Below are 20,784 nucleotides of genomic sequence, written 5' to 3'. Positions count from 1 at the left end.
TTTGAATTAATGATGGGGTTCTCCAAAAGATGTAGTGGGTCCCCTGGGGATGATTGGTGCTCAGGTGTAAGTAAGAACCAATATTGGTCGGGTTAGATTTCTTCCTGGAGACACTAACAGTTCTTTGATCACTTAATGTTGAACTCTGAATGTTTTGCTATTTGATATTAACTATTGCTGAAGTTAACTGAGAAATTTTATGAAGATAAAACCGTGATCAAGCATTAAAATAATGAAGTAGCTAAAATAAACCGTATACCTGACCTAGATGTCTGTGTTGAATAAAGTCAGCTGGACTTGCAGGAAAAGCTTGAAAATGTCTGTGTAGATTTTCAATTATCCAGGTCATGGGTATCCAAAGCTGTTTAAATCAATCCACTGGACTTTAAGAAAGTTTCTTAAAGATGTTTCACCTGATATCCAAGAGACTTCTTCAGAAGATGTTTCAAAAGTCAAATAAAAGACATGTGGATAGGTTTCTTCTACACTTAGGTCCCACCCCCGCCAATCTACACGACACAATCTCAAAAAGACAAGTTGTCTTCCCTTGACAACTGGATGTTGGGATCCACTGTGTTGAGATGTTCTGTGAATGGTTCCTTGTCCTGGAGTTTGATTTACCTGAATCAGTTCCACTGTAGGATGTTAGGGCTTTGCATTTATAATAATCATATGGAGGTTGACCACTATTGATGACACTATGGTGATCCCACAGCACAGCAGTGCTTCTGCCTGAAGAACTTACCTCTGTATTGGAATTAGGTGACAAGCCCCGAGCCACACATCTGAACCTGAATTGACCCCTGTCAGAGTATCATCTTCTCAGAAATATACGTGACCTACTTTCAGTTAACCAAACCAACAAATTTCTCAGGTCATATTTTCCACTAATTCTCTTTTACCTTTTATTTATTTGTAAAGCCAAACGCAGTTTGTTTTTTTCTTTTTTTGCAAAGCATTTCAGACATCGATTATGTTTTTTTAACATAACTTTTCTGTTATATTTTCATTGAGTTTAATAGTCACAGTTATAAATATACAGGAATTGATGATTAAACATCTAGAGAGCATTCACGTCAACACACACACTTTTTACATTTTGCATTTTCCTGCAGCAAAGGATGTATAGATTGTCAAGGAATGAAAATAAATAGTGTTCTGAAGGTGTTTTTCACCCTCAATCTACTCACATTTTATTAAAACATCTGTTTTCAGATAGATATACATTGAAGATAGATGGATGGACGTAAAATATGACGTATGGACAGATGAAATGCATCCAGCAACGACCTCTGACATATAAAAATAAGCATTCTTTCATCATTTTGGTATTGTTACCACTTTTCTTTTGGCAGCATGCTTGAGCAATGCACTCAACTTATCTTATTGTTACACGGCATGTCTGAGATGGTTGTCACACCCTGATAAATAAAGGTCAACATATTCAGACATTAAGTGGAAGCATTGCTGGAGATTGAGATGGAAAGGGAGAGCAAACTCCAAGGTTTCTGCAGCCTACTATCACCTCATACAAGGTGAAGTCAGTAAATTCTGATTACGCTTATCGTTCATTAACACATTTGTTAGACATTAGTATTGATTGGTCAGGGTATGTTGCCCCCGGCGAACCCAAATACGCTGAATAGAATTTGTTTTACTCAGCTGTAGTCATTGTACTGATTGGAGCAGTTGTCCACTGAGCAGTATCCCCAACCTCTCAGTAAAAATGAATCCACATGTCATTCTTTGAGAAATGAGGGTAAAGCGTTGTGTGTATTTTTATAGATACTGAGTGACTCAAGTAATTTGGTACTAGCAGTTTTTTGGACTGTTTGACAAGGTCATGGTAAATCAATCATGGATCCATTTCTTACTATCTTACACAGGACACAACAGGACTCAGCAAGATGGCTTAAACCATGTATAGAATATGACCCTAATAAATTGGATTGCTAACAGCGCTAATCTGACTTCAGGGGATGTTGCTTCCATGAAGTCTGAACATTCCCCAGGCCCACATGCAATCCTGGGTGGCGTCAAGCTTATTCAGGTCAACAGGAAAATTACAGACTGGTACGAGAAAGGGTGGTCCGGACTGTGTCGAGTGAGACTGGAAAAAACAGTTGAAATAGTTTCTTTGCAGATTTGCTTCTGCGACTATCCTGTTCTTTAACTTCTACAGCGCCATCATCATCATCATCATCATCTAGCCAACTCTACTGAGTGACGATGGAGAGAGGAAATGTGGAGGCTCTGAGCAGCACTTTCAGAAGTAGACAGAGTGAGATGGGGCGTTGCCACATACTCATCCTCACTGCTGTCAGATTGCTTTACAACACTGTTCAATTTTTAAAAATATTCCTATATTATCATTGTATTATTTATATTTGTATTTCAGGTTTAACCTTTTTCATTATACATTTTTTTTTTGTACATGTTTTTCTTTTTTACTATGCTACCTACACTTTTTATTCAGTACCTTTCTCTGCTGCTGCTTTAACAAGAACATTTCCCCAGTGTGGGATTAATAAAGTCTCTCTTGTCTAATCTGTTTTATCTTTTTTCTTATCTTTTTCCCCAGGATGGTGGATGCCTGCTGTCCCTGGTCTGACAGAAGCAGCTGTTCAACATTACCAAATACACTGAAGGTTCCAGCACTGTTTTTGGGCGCGATACAATTCCAAAGCACATTAAAGCAACAAAAACATTAAATTCAGTCTATGTATATATACAGCAATGCATCTTCATCAGGTCTGATAAATATACTGTACACTATGTACAACACGTACTTCCATCACTCTGCCTGGCTGAGCCTAGTGGTTTGATCTCAGCTTGTACCTGAAGTCCACATCATAGACAGGCTGAAGGATTCCCAGACCAGCGCGGGACTGGTCAAGTGGTGGGACTTTGATTTCAGGATCCAATAGTTCAATGTCAAAGTAGGCCAGCACCAGAGTCAGGAACTGTTTGATCTCATACACAGCAAAAAATCTTCCAGGGCACTTGGTGACGCCCGAGCCAAAGGGCATGTAGAAGTAACGCAGCTTCCGGCCACTGCGCGAAAAAGTGGTTTTCTCTTGACCGTTGTCGTCTAGGAAACGGTTGTATTTGTACTCCTGTTATGTGACAAGGACAGAAGAAGATGATTTTTTAGATGGAACACTCAAACTCAAGTCCTTTCTGAAAGGAAATTGTTTTTTAAATTATTGATAAATACATAGTGGTCTTACATAGGGATCTTCATAGATTTCGGGATCGTAGTGCAGCATAGGTGGATATAGGGCAATGACATCATCTTTTCTTATGTGGTAAGCTTCTTTGTTGTCAAGGTGAAGCAAGAAGTCCTCCTTGGCAACACGCACATTCATCGAAGCACTTGACAGCCGCATGGCTTCTTTTATGATGCTATCTATAAACGAAAGGTTTAAGAAAGAAAATGAATTCAAAGGATTTCTGAACGTCATTGTAAGACAAAATATGCATTGTGTACACAAACTACTGTGATTTAATATACTATAAAACAGAGTAATAAAAATAACTTTTATTTAAGAGTAATTACTAGTCCTACCTATAACTGGCATGTTGTCCAACTGATCCCTGGTGAGGTTTAGTCTCCGGTTGATAGGGTCACCCTCTATACATACATTTCCCACAACTCTCTGCACCTCTTCACAGGCTGCTTTCATAGCATCTGGACTCCTGAATACAGACATGTTAACATTTTAATGACGTATGATACTATCACTCTTAGGGTGATTGTTATTTACTGACTGGAAATCACATTTGCTTCTCAACTACATTTATTTAATTCCAATAGCAGTGAAAATCTAACTTCCTTTGGTGGAATGTATTCACCTTTGCCAAGAATATATGTTAGTTTTGTTTTGTTTGTCAGCTGAATAAGGAAGAAACCAGGAGTGGACCATGGGCCAGAGTAAGACAAAATATAACCAAATGTAATAAAAAGCCGACTTGATGTCATGCTTAACACAGACAAACATCAGTAATAATCTGTGTAGATTCTCAGATGTCAGAAATAAGTCATTATAGAACATTGAGGGTTTCTTGTTTGGCTCTGCAGACCGAATAAAAGGAGATTTGATCACATTTAATTATTCATTTATGTGGCATATTTTAGACTTGTGGCATTGATCCCATGCTATCTGTGACCAAAGTCGGGGAAATAATTTACCACGCCTGAAGAGGGAAATTAAGATTAACAATATTTTATTTTTATGTATTACTCTTGTCAACGTCTCCCTGTAATTTCTCAGTAATAGATAAGGTTTTCTGCAGTGAACTAAATGTTTCAATAGCACAAAGAAGAAAGATGTATATATGAAAATAAAATTGTCCAGGCAAGGGGAACATTTAAAGTATTTACATAGAGGTCTGAATTTTATTCCAGATAAATATCTGGAATATTAAAATATTAATATATTAATATTAGTTCTCATTCAAGAGGAAAATAATTTCATCAGAAATAAAGGATTGCATGTAATAGCTGTGTGCATTTGTTCACAGATACAAATCTTAGCTCCTACTGGCTGGTGAGTTGAAGCACCTATTGTGATTGTCTCGCTTTATGCACTAAAAGCATACACAGTACATAAGATGAGAACTCATCAAACCTGATCATATAGAAGAGACTCCAGAAGGTAGCAGGTAAAGTGTTAGCCTGTGAAGCCCAGAGGAGTGCAACATGGGTCCTGGCTTTGCTCACATCATTAAAGGTTGATAAAGAATCATTCAGGATCATCCTCATAGAAATCAGATCTGAAACATTCTCCCTCTTGGACAGATTTTCGGGATTCATGGTCTTTGCTAGCTTCTACACATTTAAAAAACATAAAGAAAAAACATTTAAATACATGTTTTCTCATACCTTAATTCAATTGTATCCTCCATGTGTAAATGTATGAGAATTATACTAACCTCTCTGGCACTATAGGCACTCTTGAAAACGTGAATGGGAAGGCCAGCCACCAAGGCTGGGAAAATCTTGTCAAACTCCTTGAAGTTCTCTAAAGCATTGAGCACCAATGCTTTTTGAGCTGCCTGTCGAGCTTGGCACTCATCTTCACCAAACTCTTTCCCAAAAAGAGTCAAGTAGCCAGACTCAAACATCACCTGTTTGACAACAGAACAACAACAACAAAAAAAACCCTGTTAGGGTTTCAGGGGATATTTGACTCATTATATTGGGTATGGATGCTCAAGAAATGCAAAACTGGTGCAAGTCTTGTTACGTGTGTTCATTTTAACTGATTTGCAGTTATGACCTGAATTTATAAGAGTAAATATAAATGTCAAATGTTTTTAATGTAAATTTAATGAGATTTAGACTCATTGAAAACATCCTCCTATGCCTTAAATCTATGTGATTCTCCCTAAGAAGTCAAATTACTGACCTTGTAACAGAAAGCAAAGATGCCATCCACCTCCCAGTGGTCTTTGCTGGGGCTGACGGTGTCTGACCTCAGCATGACATCCTGGAGGTGGCCCATCATGGTCTCTATCAAGGATGGTAAAGCATCACCCTGCAGTGTCTTCAGAAAGGTTTGGTGTAGGTTCTCTGTGGTATAACCGTGGCGAGGGTCGAAGCTGTCATGACCAAAAGCCTAGTGAGAAGAGGGGAATAGGATTTCTTTTTTTAATCAAAAATGAAGATATCCTTTAAGAATATAGTATGAATAATAACAGACAAAAACACATTGACTGACCTTAACTGATGTAGCAAAATGGAACTTTCTCCAATCCAGGTGTCTCCCCTGTCTGATGACTGAATGGTACGAGAAGGGGTCACACAGGAAGTGGATGTACTTCCCTGCAATCTTGCAGGTGAAAATATGGCCATACTTTTTATGGCGACTCCGAAGGAACTGGAGAGGGTTTGCCCCAAACTGCAAAGCACAACCCAAATAGGGCATGAGGCCATTCTCAATAGCAGGCTCACCAGGTTGTCTATAAGCATTGCCAGGAAACAGAGATAAGAGATGAAGATTTAGTGACAATCTGAAATAATCTAAAGGAGTCAAAGAGTTCTTGTGTAAGGACTCACTGATTACATGGACAGCATAGGTATGCCTTTCTTTACATAAAATACAGAACACTGCATCATCCTTTGCTTGTAACTGCAGGGCAGTCTAGACATATCATCACGAGAATTATCGTTCACTGTGATTGGTGGCATTTCTAATTTAGAACCACAAAGGCTTATGGGACTGTAGATGTTCAAGTTAAAGTAATGCTTTATAGAAGTTGTGTAGGTGGAACAGTGTTAAATTTTACTAATAAAGCACTTGGTGACTGATTGACATCATCATTTGTTGTTTGTTTGTTTTGTTTGTTTGTTATAAGTGGCAACACATGCAATGCCAACATAGATTTTGTAACAATATAAATAAAAAAAATACAGGTTCCTACAATGGAAAATATATTTGAAATGTAAATAGCATTAAATAGGATTGAGCCAGAAACAGGATAGAAACAACCTATACAAACATAATAGTAGTTCATTTCCAGCCCTTGGTCTTTGGTTTTTGTCTCATCTGTTTAATTATATCTGGTCATACAAGCCTAGAAGTTGGCTCTAGCTATCTGTAGCATCTACAATGATGAATTTGCAATCCTTTTATGTGCCAGAATGTTGTCGGCACTATTCTCTGCCATGTGTGTCTTTAGCCTACCATGCACAGTCATGGCAACTACAAGTACATTATTTTGCATGCACAGACTGTTCAATCTGTTCTGTCTCACAGAAAGAAGGTCCTGGGTTCTAATCCCATTAGTAGTGGAATATACATGGTCTTCCTTTTCAGTTTTAGTTATCTTTATGTTCTATTATTTCTCTTTCTACTCTGCCATGTGTTGAACTTGCAACTTGCCTGAGGTGTATCCTGCCTCTCACTCAAAATCAGCTGAGAGGCTCTGGGAACCCAGAGTAAGGGGTTGCAGAAAATGAATGAATTAATCTTTGCCACAAGAAAGCTGTGTTCTTAAAACTGTTGTTTTTTAAGTTAATTACATACAAAGAAAAGTTTGGGTATCCTTTGAATTTATTTTATTATCTTCCTGTTTTGATTATTACATGTTCAAAATCAAATATATCTACTCTCAGAATGACCAGTGAATTCACAGCTTCGGGTTGAGTAGAAGCAGCTCAGCAAAAACAGCAACGTAAACAGGTAATACGTTGGTGATGGTGAATCAGCAACATACCAGAAGGAGTCCAACCTTTTTAATGACAAGGTTTTGTTTGATTAGCGCATACTGCAAGCATACTTATGTCATTCAGTAATGTTCCTTTGTGAGTCATGCACATGTACCTGTTGGTTGGAAAAAACTACTGTGTGTCACTGAGAGTGTGTCACTGTACAAAACGTCATTCTAGAACACAAAAGACACCTATTAGACACACTATATAGGTGAAATACTGGAGGTTAAGCTAAAAGAAAGGCCTTACCTGCGTCGTATCCCCACAGCAAGCCATAAGAGACAGCAGAATCCTGCCACTACCGCCCAAATCAGAGCAATGCTAATCATCATGATGTTGGTGTTGACAGCTATGAGAGGAGATTCACACCAGCAGCAGATTCCCTGAATGCTTCTGATTTTTCTACACAGGTCACACTGAGAGGAACTGTGATTGTCTAAGTACTGCCTGCTTCATTCAAACCAACAGTCCTAAAGAGAAGAATGTGTGTTAAACGTTTGCCCACACAGACTATGAATACACAGTAACAATGCTTGTCACTAACAAATGTGAAAGCATCCAGTCAGCTGTGCTGGTTAAGCTGAGAGTGATGACACATAGATAGGGACAGGTTTTTATACCTGCTTTGTCCCACAGGGTGGGTCCAAGGGAAGACTCAGGGGATGGTATCATCAGCCTTAATTGCTATAATAATTTGTTAGACACCTGCTGATTGCATTGCAAGATCATTTTTTTGTATGTTTTTTTAAATTTAGTCTTCTCTATGGAAAATGTCATGTCAACTCACCAAGAAAACCGTATCTGTTGAAGTCAAACACCATGTCATTCAGATTTCTGTGGTCGAATTCTTATGTATTTGAATATTTTGGAATTTTATTGGAATATTAAGATGTATAAAGTAATAAAATGTAGTCTGTTTTGCTCATAGAACCTTTCGAGGAAAGGGAGGTTGCGCATGTTGTGTGTGTGATGACCTTGACTGGAGTCCATGGACAATACTAACTGATTGACTGTTTTATAATGGTTGGTAAATAGATTCAAGGTCCCGGCTGTGCTTTTGTGTGTATGTGTGTGTGTGTGTGTGTGTGTGTGTGTGTGTGTGTGTGTGTGTGTGTGTGTGTGTGTGTATGTTTGTGTGTGTTTGGATTGGAATGTGTATATTGAAAAGCTCAGGACTGTAGAAGTACAGTATTTTAGGTGCACTATAAGGTGCATCTAAAAGCTTTTTAATTTTCTCAAAAACCGACGGTGCACCTTATAATCCAGTGGGCCTTATTTGTGAAAAAAGTTTCGAAATAGGCCATTCATTGAAGGTGCACCTGATAATCAGATGCACCTTATAATCCTGTGCAACTTTTTTTTTTTTTTAAAGGTTTAAAATAGGCCATTCATTGAAGGTGCGCCTTATAGTGCGGAAATAAAAATCGTTCTCTGGGGACACAATTGTCCTTTTTTGTTGCTAAAGCACACAAGAGTAGAAATATTTCCTGTATGTATGCATTAAAAGCATTTTTGTAATGTCCGTAACTGATTATGGCGTTATGGCATCACCAGCTGCTTCACTGTTCGTCTGCAGTTTGCATATTCATGTTTCCCTCAGGCTCAGTTGTGTCACAATGACTTCAGCCATTGGTTTAAGGACTACTTTTCAGAAATCTGGCATTATGGCTTATATTTTTGCACTATAGTGGAAGTGTGCGGCATTAATTGATAATCGCATGGGCATTGCCAATTTAATATTTTCAAAATAAGGAATCTGACCTTTACTTTCATATTATTTAATTATGAAACTAGATTTTTCTCTTTGTTATCTTTGCTATCCAATGCAAGATAACTGTTAAAATTACAAAGGATGCCTTCAGCACCTGAAACTTAGTAACAGGTACACCAATTCCATGTGTAAGCCCGATTGACAATAAACCAGATTCAGATTGTGCTACACAAACCAACTGGCCCTGAGTTTCACACTTGCTGACATTCCTCTGCTACAGAGAAACACAATGTGCGTTGTGCCTGAGGTGATGACATCATGAACTCTTAATGAGTCCAGTCTTCTTCTACAGTTAATGCTTGTGTTTCTCACAGAGCACAAAAATTGGAGCCAGCAGGAGTGTGATTCACAGAAAATGACTGATCGTTACAAAAGTGATTCATGCAGATGTATTCTTATTGTTTCATGATGTGATAATTTCACAATATGTGTCCTGTAATAAAGTAGTACATTGTTTTTTACATTACACCATCATTTGGATTCTGACTTTATCACGTCACGATGACTGTGTTATAAACCACTATGCAATATTTGGATGCTTAAAATAACGGCAACAGTCAAGTGTCTCTACCAAACATTTAAAATGTAAAAGAAAAAAATATGCATGGTGGTAAAAAAAATTAAAAAAAACAAACCTTAGTTTATATTTTATTATTATTAATATTATTTAGATATTCAATTACAAATTATCTATATTGTGCCAGGTAAGATAAAGTGTGTTTGCTTCAAGCATTAGGTGCAGCATACACTGTCTTTTGTTCCTATGTTTGAAGGGTTTGGTGTAATGATCCCAGTTCCAGTCCCCCCCCTTTCCACTGTATCCTGAATTTATTTCCTCTCAATCCACTCATTCCTGTCACCTGTGTAGCTACATCCACCTGCTTTCCATCTCCAATCAAACTCCACCTACTAAAGCTCAGCTCAGGCCTCAGTTCGCTGACAGATTGTCAGTAAATCATCCTACTTTTAAGGTTTTTTCCTGAAAATTTACAGATTTGTCCGTTCCTTTTCTGATCTTTTCTGATCTTCTGGCAACCTATTGTAGGAGTTTTCTGATATGAATGCAGAGTTCTCCCCTGGTGTACTGCATTTGAGTCCTAACCACCCCCATGACATTTGGTATGGCCCAGGAAGGGGCCTAACTGAGTTTTATTCACAGGTTGGGTAATATTACACAGATTCCAGTACCGACGGACAGCTATTCTGTTTATTATACTTACTAATGAACCTCCCTAATATTAAAGCTCTGTACTTTGAATGTACAGGGCATTCACCACCTGGTGAAAAGATGAAAACTCTTCTTCCTCAAGAAGGAAGGAGTTGACACCCTTTTCATAAACTTGAATAGTGTTTTACATTCTGCAGGGTTTCTGTCATAACTGATGTCTGTAGACATCTTTGGCAGTGAATGTTTGACGTCTGAAGACTTTCCCAATATTAGAGGTTATCAGCTTCCTGCACAGCTTTGCTACGTAGCAAATTAGATTAATAAAAGAAGAAGAAAATGATTTTATCCACTCTTGTATTTTTCTATTGTCACACAGATGTGTGTATGGTCCCTGCACACACACAAGGTGGCCTGTAGGCATGCAAATAGAGAGAGGGAGATGGGGTAGAGCAGTGGGCAGGTCCTTTGAGGCGTGCCCAAGGAGCAGGCTGTTGGGGGGACAGTTCCTTGCTCAAGGGCACCTTGGCAGTGCTCTGGAGGTGAACTGGAGTCTCTCCAATTGCCATTTCACACTCCTAAATGTTTGGGCCACATCGGTCTTGAACCAGCAACACTCCGGTTCCCAGCCCAAGACTTAGTGGACTGAGGTACTGCCGTTACTGCCACCCCAGTAGTGATAATAATAGTGATCCAGTCAGTCTGGCTGGACTTAGAATCATTTAATGTAGGTACTGTATTACCAAGTAATTTATTCACCATGGACTCAAATGAAGATCAGGAATGTTATGGATGATAAAATAATTATCCGAACAAGTCTACAAGCCAGGCAAGCAATTAAAAAAAAAAATAGGAGGGCCGGATGCAAACACTATTTTTCCATTGTGTTATGTTGTATAATGTTATACAACATAACATTAACTTCACTGTGGCCAGGAGCCAAAAATACAAGCACTGACATCAACCAGGTCAGAGTGACCAAATTTGTGACAAACTTGTGACAGTGTGTATCCCACCTCCTACCTAAACTCAGCTTGGATAGGCTACAGCCAGGGTAGTTTAGATTTTTTAGGCTCATAAATTCCGAATATTTGGATGTTATCTGCTGGCCATTCAACAACCACTCCTTTTGGCAGGTCAGCTGGCAGGTATAACCTTCACCTGGGATTAACTCTAAGTAGTGTAGAGTAGATGAAGGCCAGCAGTCAGAGAAACAAAGGAAGTGAGATAAAGAAAGGTGAAGAGAGCAAATTACAAGATAATCAGCAAGCCTTGAAGAACAAACACTTCCCTGCAATCAAATGTTCAATCAGCTTAGCCTTGAAACTCCAGATAAACTATAGTAACTCCATTATCGCCTGCATGCTGCAATCGCTGCAAAAGCAGATCATCAGATCATCATTAGATCAGCAATCACACATACAAATATATATTAGTTTTTTAAAATATTTATTCACCTGAGATTAGACTATACAGGGTAATGCAATTCTGTGGACACATATCTCACAGGGTATATTTAACTTAATATTTAATTTGTCATATTCAGCTATTATTGTGGTTATTGGTTGGAGTATCTTTTGGGGGATATTGTAGATCTCTTTATAGGAATCATTCTCAGCCAAGAACTTTCTTTAGTTGTGAACTACTGATGGCGAGTTCTAGAAATTTAACCTACTGGGAGTCTGTTGAAGGTGAAGACCTCCTCCTCTTTTATGCAATGGCCTTTATATTGACATAGAATTATTGTCTGCTCCTCATTTGTGAAGTTTGTCACTGCAGCTATTGCTACTGCTGATGGACCTGTCCATGTTTTTGACACTCACAACTACATTGTGAAACAGGCTTGACTTACTGAGTTGGCAAACAGCATTTTGTGACCATTTAGCATGATTGCAATTGTTAAGTTAACTTGAGTCAGATAACCGGAGGATATCACCCCCGGAAAAAAAACAACAACAACAAAAAACAAGAGAGAAAAATGGAAGAAACCTTAGGAAGAACCTCAGTGAAGGGATCCCTCTTCCAGGACGTCATAATGACAGAGCAATTCAACAAAATCACATAAAAATTACATAAATTATAAAATCGGATAAGGAAGCAATGATCCGGACAATTTGTCTCCTCCAGTTGGACAGAGTTTGACTATTGTTGTTGGTATCAATGTATGTATTTCATTTTAAAAGGGTGCGATTTGTTAAAAAATAAAGGGGGGGGTGTTTTTTTGTTTGCATTTAATCATGAAAAATAAGCATTTAACAGGACTACTGCAATTCTTTTTTTCTTTTTCTTTTTTGGTTAATGGTAGGTCCTATAAGCCACACTGAGCTTTTTGGTCCACATGGGCCTTTAGCTGGCCACCCCCTGGTGCCCAGCCCCAGACCTAATGGACTGAGCTAGTGCCACCCCCATTAAAATCACCCATACCCATATTATGTGTGGTGAGCTGGAGGGTAGATGAGTGAGGAAAGCAGCAAAGTCATTTAAAAAATTAAGATTCAGGTTAGGGGGGGTGATAGATAGAGGCGATGACAGTTGGAGTGGGACCAGACAACCAGAATGACTTTCCACTTCTCAGAGTGAATTATCACAATTATCACAGTGAATTAGTGTTTCACGATGACACGTGTAAACACCTCCTCCATGATGTGACAACATCATGTTGAAACACTTCAGATAATAAACTTTCAATCTTCCTCCTCCCGGTAATTATTTATTATATCATGTGGATGGTGGGTGAACTAGCCACGTAGCTGATAGCTAAATAATTAACATAATGTCCTTTGGATGCAAAGGTTATGAGATTGAATTCCACGTTTTAGAAGTTTGCTTTGCGTTGATTTTCTTGAAATGCTGGGGGGTTTTTTTGGCAGTGTCAAGGAACCAAAAGCCTAATGCTACATTGGTGGATATGATTGTAATGGATGTGGAACCATTTTCCATTGTGGAACATAGAGGTTTCAAGGTACAGTGGATAGTAGTTCTGGTTGAAGGAGGCTGGTTGAAGCAGATGATATACTTGCAGTGCTCCACCAGATGGCACTGTTTGGTTCAGTTTCCTGCACAATCAGATGAACCCTGTGGATGCTTCATGAGGCTTCAGCAGCTCATCCCTAATGGAATGAATTCATATAACAATAAGCCATAAAAGTATCATCACTCAAGTGACCCTGTCTTGATAATATTTGTACACCTCCTAGAACAAATAAGAAAGGTAAAATGCTGTCACAGCTGCAATGTGAATTTCTTTTGGTGGAATAGCAAAAATAACTTATGTTAAAACCCTGTAAATATTAAAAAAACATGAAGCATATCAACCACAAAAACCATGAGAAAAACAAAATGAAATTTGAGATGGAGACACAAGAACATGGTCCAGAATTATTGAACTAGGGCACAACAACAAACAACCAAAAACAGTAATAACTAAATATGGAGTAAAAATGTTTGTGTAATTGTCCTACAGAGTGATTTTGTCAGACCTGGATCGACCGTTTCAAGGAGAGTCGCTGACAAATATATCATTCATGTGTGTTGTCAGTGGCGTCTATTTCCTCAGCTACCATGTTTCAACAAAAAGTAAAGTGAGTCTGAGGAGCTCCTTTATCGCAGCATCTTTCTTACTTCTCATAATTTTTATTTACTTTTTTAGTCAATTTGTTTTTAAATCACAAATTTGCCTTCATCTTTTATTGAATGACATTTTATTTCATGTTGGGGTGCAACTGCGAACATTTGTGACATTGAGAGTTATTTGTTTGTCCACATCCAGGTGTGTCTGAAGCTGGTGAAAGTGGCAACAGTCACATGATTCTGTGTGGAAAACACATTTATTAATACAGTTGCCCAGCATCACCTCAAAATTTCGCCAACAACTGTCGAAATTTGGCGTGAGACATCACATCATTTCTACATTCATTCATTCGTTCATTCATTCATTCATTCATTCATTCATTCATTTATTCATTCATTCATTTATTCATTCATTCATTTATTCATTCACATTTCTACATTGAAAAAAAAGTAAATTGATATTTTGACCTCAAAATCGCAAGTAGTTTTTTAATGTGTTAACACATACTGAAATTGTTAGGATGTAATGATAAAATAATAATGGACCATAATAAAGTAGACTTATAATTTTTTTTAATTTTATTCATTCTCATTTTGATCTTCACAGGATTGTTTGCTTGTTTATATTTTTGTTTTTTGTTGTTGCTTTTTTTTTTTTTTACATTTTTGAACAAGGAACAGATCAATTTTTTTCTCTTAAGGCTGTCAGCCAGATCATTTAATTAATAATACTGACTATATGAAGACTGGAACGTCAATTTATTTATTTTTGTTAGGTGCTAGCAAAGGTATCCCCTCTACTCAGGGCTCATCTAGTTGTAAAATGTTTTTCTCTTGTAATGATATGATTCAGATTTATATCTATTTGATTGACAGGCTTCATGAAAAGATTATTGACTAGTCTGTCAAAATGTCACTAGTCTGTAAAAATGTGTTTATATTTTATCAACTCATGCCTCCTGTAGCGGCAATCAAAAAATAGTTATTTCTATTAGCTTTACTTGTCTATCTTCTTTAAAAAAAAAGAGGGGGGGGGTAAAAGTTGAACCAACATTTTGAAATCCTGCGAGTGTCATCATTGTGAGTCCATGCATTAATTTCCCCAACCCCAGACAACAGACAGGAAGAACTAATAATGACCAGAGGTAGCCTTCTTCCCTCTCCTCCTTAAGGTTTTGTGAAGCTGACAGGAAGCTCCTGGTCCTGTTTGACCTCAAGCTTTGTGTCCTGGCTCGACTCACATGTGGGCACAAACACAATGCATAAGCTTTCAAAGACTCACAATGGCTGCATCTCATCCTAAAGGTTGAGATATGGTGTGATCAGAAATGCTGTTGGACGGTGTGTTGAAATGAGATTAGATTCAATTATATTCAACTTTATTGTCGCTGCATGTCACAGATATAAAGCAACAAAATGCAGATTATACCTAACCAGAAGGGCTAAAGCGGTGACTAAATAAACATATCAGTATATACATAATGATATACATAATGCAGAGTATGGGAGGTATATCTATTTTGGTGAATATTTTAAGGCTATAGGCAGACTATGACTATATACTGTATAGTATGAATGACTAAACAGTATGAACAGAAACAGCTGTGATTATACAGTATGTTTACAATGATATACTTAACAGTATGTACATGATAAAGTTAACAGTGCAGTGACAATTCCAGTTCACTTTGTCAGGGATGGGGGTATGTAGGGGTGGGGGGGTTAGTGTGTGTGAGTTAGCCGCGTGAGGGAGATGGGGGTCAGAGTTTAACAGGGAGACAGCTGTAGGGAAAAAGCTGCTCCTCAACCTGGTGGTTTTGTCTGGAGGCTCCTGTAGTGCCTCCCAGAGGGCAGGAGGGCAAACAGATGGAAGGAGTCTTTTATGATGTGTGATGCTCTCCTGAGACAACGCTTCCTGTAGACGTCCTCCACGGCAGGAAGTGAGGCTAGAACCTTCAGCTTGTAGCTGTGCTTGATACCCTGTTTCAGGCCAGCCCTGGCTGTACTGTAGGCCTGTCCATCCGTAGAAAACATTCCGATCTGTGTACTTGAACTGGTCCTGCAGCACAGAGTCCGCCACACTTTTATTGTTCTCACTGTGGGTTTCACACGTTGGATGAGTGGTGTGTACTCTGGGATCAGTACAGAGGAAATGTCCATCCGTTAAAGTCTGATAGAATATTTACTTCAAGCTTTATAATAATGCAATAATAATTACTGTAATCTTTAAGATGATGTTCTTCACTTTGTTTATACACTTGAAAGGATCTCCAAATGACTCGTTTCACAAACATGCACAACATGGATGAGTTAGGAAATCTGTTGGAACTATGGAGTGAATGGAAAGACATATAAAACGCAGCATAACTTTAGCTTGTCATTCATTCATTCATTCATTCATTCATTTGTGCATTTGTGCATTCATTCATGCATTATTTCATTTATTCATTTGTTTATTCATTCATGCATTCATTCATTCATTTTCTTGAAGACAAGACAATATATTATTAGTTGTGTTTAGCCATTAGGTTGTCATCATGTTTTGTATTAGCAGTCCAGATCAATCAAACACCTGTTTATTTGATTTGATTTGATTTGATTTGATTGAAACTATCACACCATTCACTTTACAAAATCATTAAAGGGCAGTGGGTCGTGCTCCTTCCTCCTTTTTGTGCGTGGGTCCTCTCTACGGGGTTTTCAGGATTCTTTTAGTCTCTTTTCGATTAAAAACAAACAAACAAACATTTATATACGAAAAAAGTCACAAATCCAGTTTAATTTTTGGACTGTTTTGAGACTGTTTTGGACACAGAGTCAACAGTTCTCATTTTAAACAGTTTGCAGACGAGAGGTTGCATGGATGCAATTCCCTCGGCTTCATACGTGTGATTTACGATGTGTTCAAGTCCACGTTCACTCGTGTGCATTCAGATGCAAGTTGACCAGTCATCTGGTCTGTTAGGGTCTACAAACTAACTAATCAAACAAACTAATACGTTTGTTTGTTGATTGGGTCACCACAAACCCTCCAGAAAAAATTCTATAAATTTTTCAAAATGTGTGAGGTCACCAAACAGTTTGCCCCTCATGCAAAAATGACTTTTTGGAAATATGTGGACCGCTGACTTGGAGGTAAATCCAGAATTTAGTATAGTTCCCTATTTTAACCTGCAGGTTCTTGCCTTTAATGAGGAAACGGACTCTAAGGTAAAACTTAATCTGATTCTGATTCTGATTCTTGCAATTAAAACAACTGTATAAAATATTAACATTTCCACTAATTTGGAGATAACTGAGGTTTATAGGTTTATTTTATGTAATCTTATCCTTGTTTGGTGTAAATTATGGTGTAAAACACGAGATGTAAATTAATCCAACTGCAGCTTCAGAATAGCCCTGCAGCAGAACTATTATTTGGCTGAAAATTGCTTGCAAAATTAAATTTAGCCTTTCGAATATTACAGGGTCTTTCTAATGTAACGTGAACGCATCATAACCAAGCGATGGAACCTCATGTGACGCCAGTAATCCATTTCTATTGGTCCAAGGCACGTGTCCGTGTAGCCCGTAGAAAACGTCACCATAGCATCTAGTATCCAATCAGAAATGAGAACCAAAATCTGCAACCAAAGTAGTTGAGCTTTGTCTTTTTGTGGGAGTTTAGTACGACTGAGCGCATCAATAGACCAGAACCTCAAAAATTTTAATAGATTGCATTATTTTTTTACTTTTTTCTCAGCCTGTAGTTAAATGGAAGGGTTTTTGTTTGTTTTATTCCAGTTGAGAACGCTTTAAAGTTGAAGCTAAAGCACGTGATTTCGAAATAAGAGTTATTTCCACACACATAAAAGAAAATAATCCTGCAGAAAGGACTTGATTTTTTTCTTTCTTTTTTTCTAAAAAAATAAAAATAAAAAAAAGGATTGCAGGTTTTTAACTGACACAACCAGGACGCCACAAGACTCAGAAAGCTTTCATTGTGGAGAGGAGCAAAGTGAGCTTCTGTGGTGACCAGCCATCATCATTATGGAAGAAAATGCTCGACGAGACCCGGACCACCCGGACGACCCCGACGAGGAGCCCAACGGGGCCATGCGTCCTCTGCTCCAGCAACCCGCCAGCCAGCATTCCCACCGGATCACCAACTTTTACATAGACAATATTTTAAGGCCAGACTTCGGACTTATGAGAGAAACAGAAACTTTAGTCCCGGAGGGAGGCCGCCTGAAAGTCATCCTCCAAAGAGAGGAGCGCTCGGGGAGAAAGTCCTCCACCACTGTCCAACTGCAGCAGGGAGGAGCGGGCGGCGATGAGGAGAGAGGAGCGACTGACGACCGGCATCCAGGAGACGTGACGGACGGTGAAGTGGCTGATAAGAGCCGAGGGGGTCGTGGCCCCCAACCCAGTTCGGCCCCTGCGCCCAAGCCAATGCTGTGGCCAGCCTGGGTTTATTGTACCCGCTACTCGGACCGTCCGTCATCAGGTGTGTGGAAAATGATTTGATATGATGAATGAATGAATGAATGAATGAATGAATGAATGAATGAATGAATGAATGAATGAATGAATGAATGAATGGACTCACACACAGTCTTTCAGATTCTTTTCAGAATCATTATCATCTCTAATCATTTTTACTCATAAGATGGACATCATTCTCTCAGAGCGCGCAGCTCCATTTCCGATTTAATTAATGGATAAATCAATAGTAACAATTTATGAAGCAATTTTTGGAACCGCCATAACATTTTATTCCAATATTAACGTCATTATTCGTCATTATTCGCGTTCCATAACTGAAAGAATCCCATTGAGATCACTGGAATGGATGCAAATATATTTTGCACATGTTCGAGTTGGTTTGGCTAAATTCAGATGTTATTTTGATTTGAAATAACATTACGTGGAGAAAAAAAAATACATTCTTTCAACGAAACCTGACATTGAAGAAAAATACGCATCCCAAAAATATTTAAAAACAAAGAAGTGAAGCAAACTCAAGTTGAACACCATTCCCCCCAGTATTCTTTGTTGATATCTCATTATCATATTTTTTGACAATGGAGGATAAAAAGTGATGGTTGTGGGTCCTAAAACTGAGAAATTCGACGCATAATATCGAACAATTGTGGTCTTTTTCGAAGCTACAAATAAAAATATTGAAATTTTACCAGGTAGTGATTAATAACAGATTTTTAAAGCATTTTGCCATTCATGATACCTAAGCCTTTCGGTCGCCTTCGATTCTTCTGTGTGATCCGTGCTGTTTTATTATAGCACCCTATATTTTATACATACATATATAAATTCCGGGTCGTTTTTTTTAAAATCATTTTTTAAGGAGGGTGGATGCTTGTGTTTGAGCTGCGGTTATTTTGATAGAGTGGGCAGAATGCACTTCGCCTTTTCCTTTGTTAGGGTTTAAAAATGAAATGAGCATTAAACAATGAGGAAAATGACCTCAAGCCACACGTAGAAAAATATTCTCACATGTAGTATTAATCATGAAAAGAAAACAATCTGCAAGACATGATCATGTAAGTGTTTTACAGATATACAAAAGTTTCCATTGAGGTCAAGGCATGATCCTCTGGAGGTGACTACAAAGAGCCTGTCAGAAAAATCTAAAGACTTTGCAGTTGTATATATTTAATACTTATAATAATTCGATTATTTCAGGGTTTTTTTTTTAATTAATTCCATTGTTCTAGAACCACAGACATCCCTTCAATTTGATAGAGCATAACGGATGGTATGAAACTCTGATGGTTATTTTAATTAAACTTTTAGAAGCTGCTCTGCATTTGTTAATATGTTAATGATATAATAGAAACAACATAGTTTTAGCTTATTTTAGGAGCCTACTTTTTAAAACAGTTTCTATAGAAACTGGGGGAAAGAGGCGCGGAACTCTTCCCATCCTCCATCAGATATTAACCCCACCCCCCACCTGCATCCGCCCCCTCCCATTCTTAAACTGTGCTGCTGTGGACGTGGATTTGGAGGATGTCAGTCACCATAAAGCCTGCTGAGGTCCTTGTTTGGGAGGCAGGCGATGGAAAACCCTCAGTTAAATTCCTGGTTATTGTCGGAATTAAACGTGAGGATTTATCAATCTGGGATTAGTTTGAGATTAAAGTGAGCCGAAAGTAATAACTGTAAACGAAAGCCTTTATTTTTCAGTTATCTTTTTGGTTTTTACACAGCATCTGACCGGATTTCTATTAATTAGATAAGTTATATAAGACCTTATGGATTCACTCTAAAGTCACCAAACAATGGAAGTGTATTTGTAAAACACGAATATAAATGAAAAGGGATTAATAGTTATTCTGTTGTTAATAGAAATAATATCCTGACAAGTCCTCCCTCATCCAGACGCACATAATTTGTACACATCATGATTTGACTTGCAGACACGGTTTTTTTGGAAGCAAAAATATTTTTTATAGATTTGTAAAAATTTGTAAACGCTTGAATAACTAATGACTGAACAAAGCTTTGTCTTGGCTTCCACCCAAGGGCCCAGATCCCGCAAACCAAAGAAGACACCCACACCGAGTCAAGAGGACAAGCGGCCCCGGACGGCCTTCACCACGGAGCAGTTACAGCGGCTAAAAACGGAGTTTCAGGGCAATCGCTACCTGACAGAGCAGCGGAGGCAGAGTCTGGCGCAGGAACTTGGCCTCAATGAGTCTCAGATTAAGATCTGGTTTCAGAACAAACGAGCCAAAATCAAAAAATCCTCGGCGAATAAAAATTCTCTGGCGTTGCATCTCAGGGCTCAGGGATTGTACAACCACTCTACGGCCAAGGAGGGCAAATCGGACAGCGACTAGACGAGGCGAGGGGACCTGAAGGGGCCCCTGAGCCACGAAATACCACAACATTTGTGTAATCTATGATAAAACTCAACACAAGCAGAATATTGAATGTGTTAATGAAAGCAATATAACTTTACATGGCCTTATACGGAACGAAGTTGATCTGAGACTGTTTTGATGGGATTAAAATTAAATGAGAGTATTCGGAGGAATTATTGATTTTGGAATACCTGTA

The 20,784-nt window shown here is 38.3% G+C and overlaps 2 protein-coding genes across 2 annotated transcripts; one reads left to right on the top strand and one right to left on the bottom strand.

The window, feature by feature from the left end:
• Nucleotides 1-2,569: 2,569 nt before the first annotated feature.
• cyp7a1 (cytochrome P450, family 7, subfamily A, polypeptide 1) lies at nt 2,570-7,548 on the bottom strand. The gene is made up of 8 exons (XM_068341052.1): nt 7,466-7,548; nt 5,724-5,964; nt 5,412-5,621; nt 4,936-5,130; nt 4,632-4,831; nt 3,569-3,699; nt 3,231-3,409; nt 2,570-3,116 (listed from the first exon to the last, which is right to left on the bottom strand). The coding sequence occupies exons 1-8, from the start codon at nt 7,546-7,548 to the stop codon at nt 2,814-2,816; spliced, it is 1,542 nt and encodes a 513-aa protein (XP_068197153.1). The 3' UTR covers nt 2,570-2,813.
• Nucleotides 7,549-17,751: 10,203 nt separating this feature from the next.
• en2b (engrailed homeobox 2b) lies at nt 17,752-20,564 on the top strand. Its single transcript, XM_068341470.1, has 2 exons — nt 17,752-18,208; nt 20,248-20,564. The coding sequence occupies exons 1-2, from the start codon at nt 17,752-17,754 to the stop codon at nt 20,562-20,564; spliced, it is 774 nt and encodes a 257-aa protein (XP_068197571.1).
• The last annotated feature ends 220 nt before the right edge of the window (nt 20,565-20,784 follow it).

The sequence above is a fragment of the Antennarius striatus genome, chromosome 18 (genome assembly GCF_040054535.1).
Source record: "Antennarius striatus isolate MH-2024 chromosome 18, ASM4005453v1, whole genome shotgun sequence".
Classification (NCBI taxonomy): domain Eukaryota; kingdom Metazoa; phylum Chordata; class Actinopteri; order Lophiiformes; family Antennariidae; genus Antennarius; species Antennarius striatus.
This window is presented reverse-complemented; position numbering and strand designations above follow the sequence as displayed.